At 36.6% G+C, this 19,510-nt stretch overlaps 1 protein-coding gene across 14 annotated transcripts in view; it reads right to left on the bottom strand.

The window, feature by feature from the left end:
* LCORL (ligand dependent nuclear receptor corepressor like) overlaps window positions 1–19,510 on the bottom strand; it is a 159,071-nt gene that overhangs the window by 74,848 nt on the left and 64,713 nt on the right. For 8 of the 14 annotated variants that reach the window (XM_084798040.1, XM_084798046.1, XM_084798041.1 and 5 more), the window contains 2 exons: window positions 16,917–16,996; window positions 15,885–16,014 (listed from right to left, as the gene is read on the bottom strand). The exons of 1 other annotated variant lie outside the window; for it this stretch is intronic. In XM_084798040.1, coding sequence (XP_084654166.1) covers window positions 15,885–16,014; window positions 16,917–16,996 — 210 coding nt within the window. Of the gene's footprint in view, window positions 1–11,502; window positions 13,264–14,319; window positions 14,367–15,884; window positions 16,015–16,916; window positions 16,997–19,510 lie in introns of those variants that run through there. 5 more of the 14 variants (XM_084798052.1, XM_084798051.1, XM_084798053.1 and 2 more) reach the window with 3 other exon arrangements.

Here is a 19,510-nt window from a genome sequence, read left to right as displayed (position 1 = left end):
TATGTCTATGGAGACCAAATCTATTCCAACCACCATACATTCCATCAGCACAAAAACATGCATCCTTATTTTATTAAGCAGGTCATAAGATATAATTCAATGGCTACTATTTTACATTTTGAATATTTCAACTCTGCCATCAATAGCCTTTTCCATTTAATTCTTTTACTGAGAACTTCCTTAATTTCCAGGAACAAAAACACACTCCAAAAGCTAGTTTATGTTGTGTCTCCCATCTGAAGCCGTAAAAACAAGCACCTCACGTCTTGTTTTTACACAGAATTACACAGCCTTTACACAGAATTGCTGATACATTTCCATGTAAATGGAAGGTCTGTGCTTTACTGAAGCACCCCTGAATCCATATACATACAGTCTAGAAAGCCTGCAGCATGGACTTTTTAGGCTGCAGTTTATAAGCATAGGTAAGTACTTGTTTCAATGTTTGGGGGTTGAGAAGTCAACTAACTGCAAGACAGCATGAGTGGGCTGAGGTTGCAATACACAACCAGCCAACAGAAAACATTAAACTGTACCAAATAGTTCAGTTTCATAAAAATTTAAAATGCTAATACTTTGTCACATTTTAAAAGGTCAGAATTGATAAAATCATTAGAATTTGAAGTTTCTTGTATAAATAAATAATATAACTAATAAGTAAGAGAATGATAAAAAAATCAGTTTCTGAGACTCCAAACTTAACGTAGATATTCCTTTAAAATGGAATTTCACCTGTTATCACATTACTAAATGAGATGTAAAAATTTCATGTGTTACAGCATTTGTAACAAAATACTAGTTCTATGAAAATTGTGTGGACAGAATCTTTTTGTGATCTGAAGAAACTGAAAACTGTGTCTCTGTATTGCCTACTATTGCAGAAAGAGGCTTCTCTGATAAGGGATGAGAGATGCAGTAGAGTATGGTCAATGTGCAAAGAATAAGACTCTGGAGTGCTCAGCTCTATTGATAACTATATCACCCCACCTCAGGGGGCAGAAAGATTGGAAAGAGTTTTTTCTTTTTATATTAAACATTTTTGCTAATTTTCATAACATGTCATATCTATTAATGTTTTAAAATTATTTTTTTCTACCTTTAAAAATGATTGTTTAAAAATCATAATTTAATTGTAAGCTAACACATTCGGTGAGGTTCAATAATCCCCAAGAGGATGAGTATAGGGCAGAACTTTCCGATGGTTGAGCTGTGCTGCCTAATATGCGCATTGTCCAAAGGCAACTGAATAAAACTCAGTTCTTTACTCTTTATTGTTTCAAGTGTTGAACAGTAAGCTGGCTTGAGGTTACTGTAGTAAACAACATAGACTATTTCAATCATGATAGAAAAATGCTATTTGGCCAGATGTTAAGAAGCATACCTATAAATCCAGCAGGAGGGAAGTAGAAACAGATTGAGTTCAAGATTCTGTTAGTAGACCACACTGCTGTAGGGCACATATTTTGCACTTGTCCCCTACCTGCCATACACTGAATTTAAACTACTTTTCTCCCCTTTCATTGATGGGCTAACAGTTGAAGCAGGAGCCTCATCATTTCAGGAGTTTTCTATCATTGTGCCCAATCACAGAATTCAACTGATCACCGTCAAAACCCTTATATAAAATGTATTTATTGTCACAACAGATCAGAAGTTTCATGTGAGAATATGCATTAATATTCACTAAAAAAATCATAGAATCATGGACTCATGATGTTTGATTTTGTATGAATCACTTTTAAACAAAGTCTTCAACAGACTGGAGTATGTGTTCTCAGGTGAGCAATTTCCTATTACTAAGTAGGAAAGATCTACAATTTGATTTTGTAGCATCATGATTTTGGTGGCCCACAATTTCTTTTGATCATAGATTATCTCTGTAGACTTCATTTTAATATACAGAATAGTTGCTAAAATTTATAAATCTATCTATGCTTCTAAGTTAATTCTCAATGCTACAAGGGAAAAATTCAGTATCTCTTTATTCTAGTGAGGCAAGGGACACTTCTAGCCACTGCTTGCACATTTTAAAATTCAGTATCTACTCATCCAAGACACAATATAGAGCCAGGTTTGGCAGTTTAATGTCTGTGATCCCAGCACTTGACAGGTTAAAAGTAGGATCACTATTAGTTTAAGGTCACCCTAGACCATAATGTCAATTTCAGGCCAGTGTGGGTTAGAGTGAAACTCTTTATCTCCAAAAAAGACATAATACAGAGTATATTTAGAAAACAATATGGTTCCTTTCCCTTTTTGTAACTGGACAGTATTTTTACCATGTCAGCCCTCACTACAGGTGAAGGAGAAATCTGCAGTATCAGGATCCTAGAACCTTGTGTATTTTGCATACAATCTAACACTTAATAAGAACTGGTACAATTAAATGCCAATTCTATAGAGCTGGCCACAAAATTCATGAGATAAAAATGAACTCACTTGTTTGGTTTTACTGGTCCCACTTATGTCAAGGTAACTCTTCCAATGCTGTTCATTTAGAGTGCTGCCAAATGGTGGTAGATCTCATCACCATAGAGGAGTGCAGTGTGAACCATGATGTTGGCTGACATAAAGAAACTTTTTTTTCCTCCTTTATTAATTTATTCTTGTTACATCTCAATGGTTATCCCATCCCTTGTATCCTCCCATTCTTCCCTCCCTCCCATTTTCCCCTTATTCCCCTCCCCTATGACTGTTCCTGAGGGGGATTACCTCCCCCTTATATGTTCATAGGGTATCAAGTCTCTTCTTGGTAACCTGCTGTCCTTCCTCTGAGTGCCACCAGGTCTCCCCCTCCAGGGGACATGGTCAAGATTGAGGCACCAGAGTAGGTGAGAAAGTAATATCCCACTCTCCACTCTCCTGTGGAGAGTGTTCTGTCCATTGTCTATATCTGGGTAGGGGTTTAAGGTTTACCGCCTGTATTGTCCTTGGCTGGTGCCTTAGTTTGAGTGGGACCCCTGTGCCCAAATCTGCCTATCATAATGTTCTACTTGTAGGCTTCTAGGACCCTCTGGATCCTTCTACTGACATAAAGAAACTTTTAAGACACAAAGTAAGCAGGGCATAGTGGAGGAAGTCTTTAATCCCAGCACTGGAGAGGCAGGTGGATCTCTGAGTTCAAAGACAGCATGGTCTACAGAGTGAGTTCCATGATAGACTGGGCTAAAGAGAGAAACCCTGTCTAAAAACAAAAACAAAACAAAACATAAAGATTGAACTGCTATGATCCTTGAAAGACATATGGCTATCTTCTGGGCAACAGCATGAAAATTAACTTGGTGTTTTCAAATGCCTAATGACTGAGACTGCAAACTACACAGTGATGGCTTTCTTCTTACACATGTCACACATGATTTTCAGAGAAGAATAAGAGAATAAATAAATAAAAAGGAGATCAGCATAAGACAGGGTAAGAGAAGCTTGATTCCCATCCCTCAGAGAGTGAAAGAAGGGCAATTCTTTAATTTTAGTTAAAAGATTATAGACACTATGATGTTCTTCTATCTGCTTTAGTAGACACTGTAGAGTGATGGTTTATCAAGAAAATCATTTATTTATTATGATTCTAGAAGCTGGAACGTCCATGCTGCTGCTAGATTACTATCTGATGAGGACCCTCTTCCTCATTCTTTTCCCCATGTTTTTGTATGACAAAGGGGCAACAGAACATTTTGGGTCTCTTCCATACAGGCCCTAATTCTATTCATCAAAACTTCTATGCTCACAATCTGTCACCTTTCTGCCACCACATAGAGATTAGATTACATATGATTTTGGTGCTGGTAGTAATGAGGGTCATGATATAGGAATAAAATAAGAATTTGGGAAAGAATGCTGGCAAATAGACAACTGACCCACACAGTAAAACATACATTTGTAACAATGAAAGACCGATAAGATTATCCCCTTTAGGATGAAGTATCAGCGATCTGAAAATCGCAGTGAGGGCAGTATGACAGCACACTCTGAACATTTCCATGTTCTAGCTGTACTTGGTCAATATAGGTTTATTGGCTTCTTTTTCCTTAATCCATCAAAAGTTGTGGTCTTCCAGCATTTCAAGGTATTTTATTTACTAAAGAATACATTTCTCTATTAAACTTAATTTGCTTTGTGTTTTCTTCATAAACAAACGTTTCCATAGAATTCAGGCAGTAACCACCATTGTCAAGTATGCTTTCAAAGAAAATTGATGCCCCATCATGAATTATTTGCTCTCCAAGTAATTCAATTTGCCAAATGTAAGTAAAGTTCACAGCTCTCTATTAAAATTTGATCCACTCTGTCATGTAAATACAATTAGATGGCAAAAGCTCACCATCTACACTGGCAGTCATTAAAAACTGGGCAGAGTCCAGAGGGTGTCTGAACCGAGTCTGTAGGTGGGAGGATTGGGTTGACTGTCCTGTACAGTTTTGTGTGTCCGTCTACATTGCCAACAGTGCCTTTCTTCACAATTATCAGTCATCTCCACATTCTCATCATAAAGGAGTGTGTCCTCCATGGACAGCACAACCTTGCTGAAGCTCAGTTCACAGATGTACTTCCGTACTTCAGGAGAAACAGATGAACTGTCTCTTTGTATCATTGGATTGCTCACTTTCTCATTTCTGCCTTGGTATGTAGGAACTTGAAACACTGTTGGTTAAGCACCTCAATAAAGTCAGATAGAAATATCCTGGTTATCCTACTCCTAATACCCACCTCTTCTCCCCTCCCCAGCCCACCCCCTACTGTGCCCCCCACACCTATTTTATTTCCCTTCCTAGGTGAGATTCAAGTATCCTCCCTTGGTCCCTTCTTGTAAGAGCGCTTTTGGGTCTGTGGAGTGTAGCACTGTTATATTGTACGTTATGATTAACATCCACTTAAGAATATATATCATGCATGTCTTTTTGTGTTTGGGTTACCTCACTGAGGATGGTCTTTTTCTAGTTCCATCCATTTTCCTACATATTTCAAGACATCCTTGTTTTTAGTAGCGGATTAGCATTCCATTGTGTAAATGTACTACATTTATTCATCTACTCTTCGGCTGAGGGACATGTAGGTTGTTTCCAGTTTCTGGGTATTACAAATAAGGCTGCTATGAGCATAGTTGAGCAAGTATCCTTGTGGTATAGTAAAGCATCTTTTGGGTATATGCCCAAGGGGAAGAGAAGGCCTGGTGAGAGAATGGAAATCAGAGGTGGGAATCATCTCTAGGATTTGCTAGGAGAAGCCCCAAGAAATCACTTTAGCTGAGGCTCCTAGCAGCAGGCAATATGGAGCCTGAAGTGGCCACCTCCTGTAGCTAGGCAGGATTCCCAGTGGATAAGGACATCAACTCACCCACAAAACCTTCAACCCAAAATGTGTCCTGCGTACAAGATGTGCAGGAACAAAGATTTCAGGAATGGTCAACCAAAGAGCAGCCCTACTTGAGACCCATGCCATGGGAGAGAGCCAATCTCTGTCGCTATTAGTGCTACTGTGCTATGCTTATAAACAGGAACCTAGAATAACTCCTCCCAGAGGCTTCATCCAGCAGCTGAGAGAAACAGATGCAGAGACCCACAGGCAAACATTTGACAGAGCTTAGGGAGTCCTATGGAAGTGCTGGGAGAATGAATAAGGAAACAGGAAGGATGAAGGACTCTACAAAAAGACCTGCAGAGTCAACTAACCTGAGCCCACGGGGTTCACAGAGACTGAACCACCAACCGAAGAGCATGCATGGGTCCTAACACCCCTGCACATATGTAGCAGATGTGCAGCTTGGTCTTCATGTGGGTCCCCCAGCAGCTGGAGCAGACACCCTCTCTGGCTTTGATGCCTCCCTTTGGGTTTCTCATTCCTCTTGTCTGGCCTCAGTAGGAGAGGATACCCTTAGTTCTGCAGTGATTTAATGTGCCAGGGTGGGTTGGTACCCATAGGGGACTGCCCACCATCTCTAAGGAGGAGAGAGGAGAATGGGGGTAGGGGTGTGTGTGGAGGGGGTGGACTGGGAGGAGAGGAGGGAGACTGCAATCAAGATATAAAGTGAAAAAAAAAATCCTGGTTACTGAACCAGGCTAGGTTCTTCATCAGCCACAGATAGACCAGCCTGGTTGCAGGTTATAGAGAATAAAATCTTCTTTGTTGGAGGTTGCTACAAACTTTAAAGCGTTGAAAAGCTCTTTCTTGAGGATTTTGTGTCTTTCTGTCAATGGCAAGTTACCTTTGCATCAGATATCTTTACTCCGTATTTCTTTATTCCCTGCATCCTCCATGATTTGATAAACTAGTTGTTTTCTTGTTTTTGTTTTGTTTTGTTTTTTCTTATTGGACCCTTTTATTCTACCAACATTCTGAGAATCCTTTATTATCTATAAGAGACCTGTTTTACTCTTTTAAATATCCAAATGACCCACGGATAACATTCTATTGATGGCCACTGACCACTGTTGGGCATTTGCATAATTCTCTAATTCTGTTTTCTATTTCCATCAGATTCACATCTGGTGGCTGCATGTTTTCAGGGCTGAGCATTTGGGTACTGTACAACCAATTGGCCGGGGAAGTACCACCTCTCCTGCTCCCAGCTTTCCTTGAGTAAATGTAGCTCTATGTAGGGTGAAGGGCTCAGGGGCTTTTACATAACCAGTTTGGCATATTCTTTTGATCAGACTTCTACTTTACCAGTCTGACCTAATAGTCCTACAGTACAGTGTTACATCTAAAGCTCTGTGTCACATTACCGCAATTACCACAGATGAGAACACAGTGCACATACATTTGTCTTGGTTTGTTTTGTTTGTATTTTGAGACAGGATTTCTTGGTATAGCCCTGGCTGTCCTGGAACTCACTCAAACTCAGAGATACTGTTCTCTCTGCTTTTTTGAGTGCTGGGATTAAAGGTGTGAACCACCACCACCAGGCTAATGCATACACGTTAAAAAAAAAGATTATTTTATAACTAAAATATTTATTTAAAAAATATATAAAGTGAATGACTGTAATGATAGCCCTCTTTATCTACTATAGGTTCTATGTCATTAGATTCAATGTGTGAATAAAAATATTTATGAAAAAAATATATCAAACATGTACAGATATGTTTCTTGACATTATCTCCTAACAATAGATTAACAACTATTTATACAGTTTTATGATTTCTAAGTAATACGGACATGCTTCTTGTAGGAAGGAAATAAATAGGAAGATATATGTAGGTTATATGCAAATATGGTATTAGATGTCTTATTTGTATATATTTGTATATATTACACATAAATATTATATATAAATATTTTATAAGATGTGAGCAGGTAGGAAGTTTTTTTATCTGTAGGAGTCCTAAAATCAATTTCTCATGGATACCAAGAAACAACTCTTTCTTTTCCTCTTTTTTGCTCACTCTCTAAATATAGAGACATACACACACATAGCTTTATGAATGGCTAAAATAATATGCTACATATTTGGCAGTATTTATTATATAGCAGACTAAAATATTTTAAAAGTTCTCTGCCTCTAAAGTTGAAGGTTTATGAAGATTAATACTCTCAACTGACATTATTGTACAGTTAAAACTTCTTTTAAAATATCTTATATATCCTACAAGTATAGCTACACTAAAAAAATTATACAGCCTAAAATTTTCTGTATATTATAAAACACATTTTCAAGATGAGGATTGTACTCTTTTTAACAGAAATCTACTGTTTTTGTGGAATGTAGAGCCTATAGCTAGTAAAAGAACAGTTAATGTATCACTCATTCTGTGGTCCCTATCAAGTGGATTATAACTGGGTAGAAGAGTGAATAAATGCCTACATGATACAGACTTTAATTAGTTATAATGCTTTCTTTGTTTAAAAAGGTATATATGCTTCATGCCTCATTTTGTATATGTAGTGGTTTAGGAAATCTAGAAAGTTTAATTTTTGTGTGGAAGTAATAAGAAAAACAGGACAAGCCTCTGAGAAAGTAGAACATTTCTTCCTTCAAAGAGAACTTTAAATGTATCAAAAAGAGGAATGTGAAATGATATGTATGTGACAGGATTTCGATTCACTTCGATTATAGTACTAAGTAGCAAAGCACAGGCAAAGATTTTTAAGTACAGCAATTCTGCCTTTGTAATAAAAATAAAACCAGTGTCAAAAATTAAAAACTATTATTGTTTTAAAAGTCATTTTGATATTACAACAAATAGAACTAAGTGGGCCTGACAAAGTTAGTTACAAAAAAATAACTACTAGAAGGTGCCTTTTCAACAGAAATGGGTCTATCAGTTAGCTAGGCAAAGAACCCAACACACATAATAGATATTTAAAGCCTACCATTTCCTGGGAAATTAGCGAGAAAAAAATTCATTCACTTACATAACACAACTTAATACAAGGAAATAATTAAATAAGACATGGCATCAAAGAGACAGATAAACTAAAACATAACAAAGAAACAAAGAACACTATACTATTTTCTGATGCTATACAGGAAAGGGATCTAATAGCATAGGAAAGAGGGTGTAGGAGAGTTGAAAAGTAACTGAAACTCCTATGCCACACATAGCGCCTCCTACGTGTCATGTTGGCTACACCTAGAAAGACACAGATATGAATATAAGCCTGAGAGTACTCAGGGCAACAGTCTGAAGAGACGACTCAACAGGGAAAAGAGGGCTTGCTGCTCTTGCAAAGGGCCAGAGTTTAATTCCCAGCATCCATTGTAGGCAACTTACAACACCTGTTAACTCCAGCTCCAGGAGATTTGATACCTTCTTCTGGCCTCCATGGACACCTGCACACATATACAGAGACACACACACCTACACATAAATAAAAATAAAACAGCTTAAAACAATCGGAACTAGCAACTGATTTTTTTAAAAACAAAATAAAAAATGAGGTCTTGAATCTACAGAGGATTATGTAAGATTATGTTAAGATTATTTAGTAAAAACAGATGAAATTAAAAGGAGGCTGAGGTTTTCGCTTCAGAAGAGAACATTTCGAGGATGAATTTGGAATAATGGGAAAAGCTAGGGCAGTAAGATGACTCAGTGAAGAAAGACATTTGCCACCAAGCCTGATAACCTAAATTTGACCCCCAGGGTCCACATGGTAGGAGGAGGGACCTATCCCTGAAAGCTGTCCCTCCCCACCTATGCATACTGCAGCACTGATAAACATAACACACACACACACACACACACACACACACACACACACACACAATACATTATTACGGTTTTTCTAAATAAGAAAAATTTCTTTACTCCAACTTATTCATTCTCTTCATTTAGTGAATTCACCACAAGAGGAAAACAGCACAGAGAAAAAGACAATGTTCAGGGAGTAAAGGGAACTGGAAGGAAACAATACAGTAAAAACTAAGGGAAAAAGAACTATTTCCTAGGAGAGGAGAGATTAACAAAGTCAAACACTTGAGGGCTGAAGCAGTCCAAGGTGGTGCCTCTGGAAATTAGAGTTTACTGCTGGGGATGTAGCTCAGAACTGAGTGTCTCATATGCTCAAGGGCCTTGTTTAGTCCCCAAAACTATAGAAAAATAAGTTATAAAAAAGGTAGGAACAAGTTGAGGGTATACTGGGTATCTTATGGTTGGTTTTTACGGTTACTTTTGCACTGTACAGTATCCAAAGGCTCTTATTTTTAGCTCTCTATATTACTTTTCAGGGATTTAAATTTTAAAATTTATTATATTTTATTCAGATTACATCCTGAATGTTATCCCCTTGTTTGTGTCTTCCTATTCCCATCTTCCCTCCCTCTTCCAACCTATTCCCCTCCCCTAGACCTCTGCTAGAAGGGGACCTCCTCCCTATATGACCACAGCCTATGAGGTCTCATCTGGCCTCGCCACCATGGGAAAATGATCAAATCAGGGGCACCACAGTTCATGTCAGAGGCAGCCCCCATTACCCCTACAACTGTAAAGAATGAGCTGTCCACTGGCTATATCTGAACAGATTTGCTGTGTAAAATTGTCCTTGTTTGGTGCATCAGTTTGTGCAGGCCCTCCTGGGTCCAGATCCACTAGCCTTGATGGTCTCCTTGTGGGGCTCCTGAACCTTCTGGGTCCTTCCATCCCCCATTCTTCCATACCACTCTTAGTCTTCCGCCCAGAGTCTACAGCAAGGCACAGCATCTGTCCTGATCCTCCGAAGGGTGGAGTCTCTCAAAGGACATCTATGTTGGGATAATATCCACTTATAAGTGAGTATATACCAGGAATATCTTTCTGTGTCTGGGTTACCTCACTCAGGATGATCATTTATGTCTTTAAGCCCAGCACTTGGGAGGCAGAGGCAAGCGGATCTCTGAGTTCAAGGCCAGCCTGGTCTACAAAGAGTCCAGGATAGCCAGGCCTGGCTACACAGAGAAACCCTGTCTCAAAAAACCAAAAAGGATGATTATTTTTAGTTCTATCCATTTGCTCCCAAATTTCAAGATTTCCTTGTTTTTAATAGCTGAGTAGTATTCCACTGTGTAAATGTACCACAGTCTCTTTATCTATTTTTTGGCTGAGGGACATTTAGGTTGTTTCCAGATTCTGGCTATTATGAATAAGGCTGCTATGAACATAGTTGAGCAAATTCCTTGTTGTATGTGGAGCATCTTTTGGGTATATGTCCAGGAGTGGTATAGCTGGATCTTTAGGTAGCACTATTCTCAATTTTCCAAGAAAGATCCAGATTGATTTCCAAAGTGGTTGTACAAGTTTGCATTCTCACCATGTGCTGTCACTTGAGTTTTTGATCTTAGCCGTTGTGATAGGTATACAATGGAACCTCAGAGTTGTTTGATTTACATTTCCCTGATGGCTAATTGGGTTTTTATTTGGTTTGGTGGTGTTTAATTTCTACATCCAACAAAGGGCTAATATCCAAAATATATAAAGAACTTTTCAGGGATTCTAAGTGACCACTATAAACACCCACCCACCCCGCATCTGACAACTCTAAAAGTGCGGCTCTAGGTATGATTAAAATAAGCCTTTATGTGAACATAACTGAATGTTAATAGTGTGTGGATTCTTTTATTGCAAGAAAACAGCTTCTTGAAAGTAAAAGCACACCCAAATAAAGGAAATTCAAAATACAACACAATGATATCACAAAGGACATCCCTGTAAAGAAATTTTATGGCCTAAATGAGTCATGTTAATTTATAGTAACATAAAAATGCCTAAATTTAAATAAAAGCAATATAAGCATATCAATAAATCACATATTCTGTATCAGTCATAACCCATTTTAATGAACTGATTTTAATATTTATTTCTTGTTATAGTATAAAGAGCTTCAAGAGTATGAATGGAAAAGACATGGAAAACTTTACATGTAAAATGTGGTTATTATTAAATTTAAGGGGAATGTGATAGTAGAACTTTCAAATAATTAATCAAATATATCACTAAATATTTTTTGAGGGGCCATATGCCATATCACAATAATAGTTAAGTGGTTGGTAGGGATATATGGGAATAAAAAGTAAAACAGGAAAAGCAGTTTGTTGAGAGAGATTTTCATTTTACTATGCATCCACCAATATGATTCAGCTGCTGTGTATATTCGTTGTCTGATTTCAGCAAGCTGAATTAAAAATAAAAAAGAGCAGCATATTCCAAGTTCTGGAACCATATAGCAATGATTTTCATAGTCTATGTGATAGAGAATGTAACATTTGACAAGGTCATTTGTATCTACAGGATTATGTTTATATGCATAAAACCTGATTATATGTACATATATTCTAAAACATAATCTAAAAAACAAAACAGTAAAATTAAAAGCAAAGAAACTGATTAAGTATTAGGGATATAGCTCACTGGTAGACTGCTTGCCTAGCATAGGTAAGGCTTTGGGTTTGTATCCTAATACTACAAAAACAAAATACCATGAAACCATGGGTTGATATTCATACTATACATAGTAATACTTAACAAAAAATAATAAAAGTAAACTTTATACATATAGGTGCTAAATAATTTAGTTCTTTAAATAAAACAAATGAAGTACCAATAGCAATAAATACTTAAGAGGCATTTAGATAACTGAACATTATTTATCTTATTAATAGCTCATTCATTCAAGAAATACTTTTTCCGAGGAGGCTTTAACTAGGGAAAAGGGAGGAAGATTAATCTAGAAAGCGCAAGGAGCTAAGATGACGGTGTGTCAGAAAAAGTCACAAAGAATCATATCTAAGTTTATCCATGATACTTGTAAGTCTGTGTATAGATATACCTACATAGTTTAAATGAAAATTTCATCTAGACTGACAGTGTTCTTCCCAAGAACCACAAACTCACAAAACACCTAATACCAGGCATGTTCATCAGGGTTGTCTAAGATAATCCTAAAACAAAGGCTACTGTTTTCCATGTTTGCCTCTGAAAGATTGAAGGTATGTCCTTATTGCTGAAGGCACCATGAACTTTGGACATAGGACTCAGAGGATCTGAGCCTTCTGCCTGAGAACTAGCATTCATGGTGCCAGAAGGTGCCATGTAAGCTTTCAAGGGACGGAAGCAACCAATAGTTCTACCCAGCTATGAACTACAACAATGACCAGCACGGCATGGTATCTCCAAGAGTACAATAGTAGCACATATATCTTGGTGGTAACCAACAGCTCTCTAACTGGACTTAAGGCCCATTCAACAAGAGACCTAGGTACTGGAAACCTAGCCAGGTAGCTGAGGCTAGTGAAGTCATCGATCTTGGAGCAAAACTGAGAACCTATAACTTTTTCCTTACTAAATGAGTATAATCCCTAACTACATTCTAAATATTTATCCTGATACCCACAGATAAGTGTGTTTCTCATCCTTCATTGAAGAAACTCTTCTTTGCAACAGATGGAGACCATTACAGAAAACAACTGATCAAAATACAGAGTTTGGACTATAGTCCTAATTGACACACCTACAACACAATTCTTACACCTAAGGCTCAGGGATCATTGTGGAACAGGGAGTGAAAAAACTGCAAGAGACAGAGAAACTGAAAGTTGGTTTGAAATTTCATCTCCTAGAAACACTGGAGAAACCACACCCATAAAATCTCATCAACATGGCCTAAAAAGGACAGCACCAACAGACACGCTAACATGGAAAGGGGAAATTTTGTGGGGCCTCAATCCTAGAAAACAAACAACAACAACAAACAAACAAACAACCCTACTATAGGTAACTAAGCAACGCTGGGAGTGGGAAAATCATCTTGGAACGGTACACAAATCAGCTATCTGATACCAAGTGGTCAGTCCTAAAAACATAAACACAAAGTAACATTGTATAGACTAAGCTTGTTGTATTTATATATTTAGCTTGAGCCTTTCAACATGTGGTCTCTAGCTAGTAGTATTGTGGGAAATTTAGAAGTGGTACCAGCAAATGAGTGATGAAGGGCAGGCTTTTAAGGCTTACAGCCCAGCTTTTGGTACCACTGTTTTGCTTCTTTGCCTGGCTGCTGTATGAGGAGCTGTGCCTCATTTTCCTATGCAAAATTCTGAAATCTAGAGTTGCTTCAGCCTTCATACCTTTCTCACCATGAGGGCTGAAATCTTCAGAAACAGTAAGTATAATGAGCCTTTCCTCTCTTAAGTAGTTCTGTCACTGAAATGAGAAAAGTGACTAACACAGGCATAAAGGGCTTTCATGCAGATTTTAAATCTTATTTGATGACATTATTAATCCATATAATAATAGTTTACATTGATCATTAACATAATCTTCAAAATTATAAGTTAGAAAATAGAATAAATAAGTTAGAATAGGGAATTAGCATCTTATTTTACATTTCATAAGACGATCAATCACATTGCTCACATTAAGTGGTAAAGTATTAATACTACTGATGTCAATATCCAGAATATCTAAAAATGATCAAATTAAAGACAACTGCAGGAAACTAAAGCCTCATCAACATCTTGTCTGCTACTCCAAAGCCTCATGTATTTCCTGTCTTTGAAAACATATTATTGCCTGTTATCTCAAAGTATAGTTAATTACATTTTTTAAAAGAGACAAACTAAGTTAATATGATTAAAAGGTATTACTTTCTGTCCTCATTCTGGTCAAACCATACTGGAAATTTCTAAAATGGTTCTATTGAAGGACCATAATCAAACAACAACAGCAACAACAACAACATCATCCTCGCTAGAAAATGATAAAGAAATTATCAAAGATAAGACCCGAAATAAGGCAAAAGTCCTATACTAATAATCTTTCATTTAAAATCTCTGCAATCTTTCAAAAAATCTTGAAGAACACTAAGATTCCCAAATCAAGAGGTCACTAAATATCCAACAACACTCACCCAACTATTGGTAGGAGACCTCTTGGAGATCCAGATGCTTGGATCAGCTGAAATAGTACCAAGTGTTTACTGATTACTCTTAACAAAGCAATGGAGCATAGGCTAACTCCATACTACAAAAATCTGAAAGTTATTCATATTGAAAACTTTACTTATTACATTATAAATGACTCAAAGGAAGAATAAGAAATATGTATTCCAAAGTAAACCAAACTATACTGCTGGTGCATTAATTTTAATTCTTAGTGATACAAGTCTAACATCTAAGTATTATAAACACACTGCAGAATAGCCTTTTTAAATTAGTATGCTATACATCTTAAAGAAAATGCATGATACTTTTGATACTGGTTCCCCCAAATTGTAAAGAAATATAGTTTATAAAGATAATATAAATTCTCCAATATTATTTCAGTAGCTCATAAGGAAAAGACTTTTTATTTAGCTATTTAAGTTATTTCAATGTTTTAAAGACATAATTCTTTGATCTATCTATCTATCTATCTATCTACCTATGTCTGTATTTATTTATTTTCGAGACAAGGTTTCTCTGTGTAGTTTTGGCTGTCCTGGAACTCATTCTGTAGACTAGGCTGGCCTTGTACTCAAAAATCTGCCTTCCTCTGCCTCCAAAGTACTAGGATTAAAAGTGTGTACCACCAATGACTTGCCTAGGCTTTTTAATTATACTCATGATTTTTTAAATCAGTATTCTTATAACTGAATACATAGAGATTTAAAAAATTATCAGCTAAATGAAAGACTCAAAGGTGAACAGTACTTTAATATTAATGTTTAATATTGCTAAAATATTAAGTTATCAATTTAGCAGAAAATACATGCTGGAACCTAATTTGAAAGAGGAGTAGAATAGAATCAGTACCAAGCTAAGAATACAGCAGTACTTTCTCAATCTCTGTAACTTGAAGATAAAGAAAGTAACCTCACCCCACACAAACACATATGTTCCTTTCCCAAACATCCATATGGGGGTTGAGGACAGACAACCTACAACCATGGGAATGATTAGGTACAAAGCATGGAAGACTATAATTTTTCTAAGCAGTTTAAATATAAAAACTGCTTTTACCTTACAGATTTGTGTCAAGTATGGGAATACATGAAACAAAATACATTTGGATAAAATATACCAAACAGACAAATATAGAACAGACTTTTTAATGTCAACCATGCATACTCAAGCTGATAAATACTAAAGCAGTATGCCAGCTGGCAAACAATGTAAGAGACACGTTATTAGGGATAGATCTGCAATATAATGTATTTATAATTTTTTCATTGTCCAATGCTTTTTAAAGACTTGAGAATAACGGTAAGATAATGAAAGTGAGAAGGACACAAAATATTTTGAAAGGTGCCTATGAAGGAGAAATTTGAGAATAGGGTGTTGAAAACAGATGGACTGATTGATAATCTTATTGGCCCTATTAGGACAAAGAAAGAAGCAGTTAAAAATAAAGTAGGGGCTCACATATAAAAAAAACTCTTCCATGAGAAAAATTTAAACATCGAAGAATTTAAATGACAAAGCATGCCAATATTACCTTTCTTTCGAAAGAGTGCATTTAGGTAACTCTCTGCTTGGCATTCAATCTTATCAGTGTGGGACTGGCCCTGAGATGACAGCTCCTCTGTGGGCGTTGACTGTGAAGAATCAAGAGATGGTATACACTCCTAAAATTATAAGAAAGGAACAGACCTAAGCACTTTTCATTAAAACCTGAGCTCCAATTAAATGTCAAAATTGTTTTAATATTCAGTTGTTCTGCCTTTTATAAAATATCAAATTACGTTGAAAGAATATAAAATCTGTGATAGAATTCAAGAAAAAACCAAACAAACAAATGTACTTCTAACAGGGGACCAAAACAGCCTTACCAAAACTATGATAAAACATGTGTGTGCCAGGGGATAGGTGTGAGGGTGGGCAGGCACTGATGAAAATTTACTATATGCGTGCCATGAAGTAATCCTGCCGGAGGTATAACAAAGCAGAGGAGCTTAAAAGATTCTCAAATTCTTCTCAGCTTTGCTCACTATAACAGATACGGAATCAGGATTTCTCATCACACAAGAAGATACTGGTTATAGACCCTCTGTCCTCTAAGACAGTAGGCGCATATTTCATCATTAACACAGGAAATATGTCTGATAGCCAAAAGACTTTAAAAGTAATGAAAGGGTTACAGATAGCAGCATATTATCTCCTTACTAACAATTGCTAAGAAACCAGATCGTAGAGGTCATATATAAACTAGGTCTCCAAGCTCAACCCTGGAAACCTAAATACCAACCTGACTTAAAGTGAAGCTCATGAGTCAGAAAGTAATAAGAAACTGAAAGAGAAGAAAACCAAACCAAATCCAAAGCAGAGGGGAAAAAAGGAAGAAAGAAAACAAAAAGAAAAAATAATGAATTTTTAAAGCTAAACTAAATGTTGGACATATTCTTTCATTCAACAAAATCAAGTATTAAATTTTCACTGAGTCACAAATTGTCAGAACACTTAAGTTTTTAAAAATTGTGTTACAATTGCGTGATTATTTTAAAAATAATTTCATGGCACTAAAACTTACACTGACTGCTTCTCTCTGTAGGTTACAAAATGAACATTTTTCATCCATAGACCAGTCAGTCAGCTCTTCTGGTTCACAGTCTTTAAAAGAAGGAAAATATTCATTAAATACACTAACTTTAGTAAAGCCAGCAAAATCACCATCTTCCACAGCAATGGCAAAAGGAAAAAATGAAAAACAAAAATAAAACTATGTACTAACAGTAAGGGGAGAAAGTCTGACTTTCAAATTAACCTCTCGACATATAGAAAAATAAACCGAATAGACCACAAGGAGACTAATAACAAGAATAGTGAGTTGGTTATAAATTAATAATTTTCCAACAGTAGAGTTTTAAGTATCATCTAATCACTTCAGGGATTCAGCTACTATTTGCTAATTTCCTTTTTAAAATTTTGATTATGACAATCAGACCAAAGAGGAAGATTTAAGAAGAAACAGATAGACTGCACAATGTGAAAGAAAACATAACACAGAGAAATGGAAGGACCACAGGTGTTGAGAATACCGAGATTTGAGAAATGGAATGACACCCACGAAAACAGGGAACAATCCTATTCATGGATCAAAAATAAGGTCAGACCTTTTCCATTTTCAAAAGCTTAGTTACAGAAGAAAAAAGAAGTAAACAAAGAAGTTATGCCATCCAATGCAAACCATGGACTATTCCTCACATACTAGTGCAGCTCTCAGCCTTGGTCAGAGAAATTCCTGTTTGCAGTGGTGACAATTAATACAGAGACTCATAATTTGTTAAAAAGTGCTGAGAACAAATGACTGTTGAGTGCTTAGCCCCATGGGACAGCTATATCACATTCCCTCCACCTGAGACTCAGGAAACATCTTGGAAGAAGGAACAGAAATTAAGAGCTGGACCATGGAGAGGAGCGTTGTCTTCCGGACATGACAGACTGTTACACCTATGAACTCATAGAAGCAGTGGTTACCTGCAGAAGATGGACCTATCCATATTCCATTATAAAGGTGGAGGGGTTCACTGGCCCCTATTCTCCCATAAGGAGATAAAGGCAGTTAGTGGATACTGGTAGAAGGAAGTCCTATTTCTGTAGTCACTTGGTTAAGTTGTCTTTGCTCAAGTAAATAACCCAAACTCACGCAAGCAACAATAATTAATTAGAGGGGCACAAAAAACCTTAGGAAAGAAGACTTGAACAGACTGGGGAGGGGGGCTAAGTGAGGATATGGGGAATGGTGATATAATCAAAGCACCTTATACACCTATGTAATAGTGATGGAATAAGACATTTAAAACATGGATTACTTTGTTTGCTGTTTCTGACTACTACTCCTTACAATCCAATAGTTCTAATATATTTAAAAAGTTTTTAGAACACAAAAACACTTACCTGCTAAGGACATTTTTAAAAGGTATAATACTGCCCTTTTAATTACATTTAGAAGATGCACTAACTTTTAAATATCACTATAACAATAGAATGTCCTTCCAGTTCTGCATGCAAAACCTTACATGCGAAGTCTTTGCTATCTGAGACAGCTATACAATGGCTAATTGGAAAACCATCAGTGTGCTAAGAAATTCCTTTAAAAAGCACAATGGAGCTGAAGACATGTCTCTTCTACATTACACAGAAAATAAAGTGTACTGTTCCTGGAACGATACTGAGCAATTATACTGATTAGGGTCACACATAGGTCCCTTTTACATCAATCCAAACAGAGCGGAAGATCATAAAAATCTGTAGAAAGATTTTGCCAGTAGAACAAAAATATGAACACTTACATACATTTGCAAAGAAAAGTATGTGGGAATCTAAGACCCAGTACACAATAACGTAAAGATATTTGAAGATTGGAAATCTAGGCTGCAAACACATTTAATAGCTATGACTTTTTGGCACACAAAGTTCAATCAGCCTAGGTGGATTATATTATTTGCAGACAAATGAAAATGTTACAAAAATCTAACACCATGCAAAGGTACTTATTAGCCACACAGAATTACTAAATGTTTTTGTTTTTAATCTGGTACCATCAAACATGTATTTGATACATGTTAGTTTGTATCAATTTGTATATTTTGCTTAATACAGTCACTTTTCTACAGACAGTTTCACATACAAAAACTTTTAAAAATATGTATTTTCCCTTTTTCCAGTTTTCTTTTTAAAAAAGAGTTTATTTATTTATTAGATATGACCACTCCATCTGCATATACACTTGTATGCCAGAAGAGGGCATCAGATTCCATTACAGATGGTTGTGAGCCACTGTGTGGTTGCCTGGAATTGAACTCAGAACCTCTAGAAGAATAGACAGTGCTCTTAACTGCTAAGCTATGTCTCCAGTCACACACACAAAAACTTTAAATAACCTAAAAATTAAAAACTGATTCCTGCGTTTGGGAGATGGCTCATAGGGTAAAGGCATGTCTCACAATTCATGTTTGATTCACAGAAACCACATTTTAAAAGCCAGATGTGGTGGTATGAATGTGTAATCTTATCACTTCTATAGTGAGAGGAGAGGTAGAGACAGGAGAATCACTTGGAAGCCTGTGGCCAGCTAGCCGGGAGTATGAACAGCAGCAGCACAGACAAGAGAGACTCTGCCTC

Source organism: Acomys minous (genome assembly GCF_964271855.1).
Source record: "Acomys minous genome assembly, chromosome: 10".
Lineage (NCBI taxonomy): Eukaryota > Metazoa > Chordata > Mammalia > Rodentia > Muridae > Acomys > Acomys minous.
Note: the sequence above shows the minus strand (reverse complement) of the source record. Positions and strands in the feature narration are given on the sequence as shown.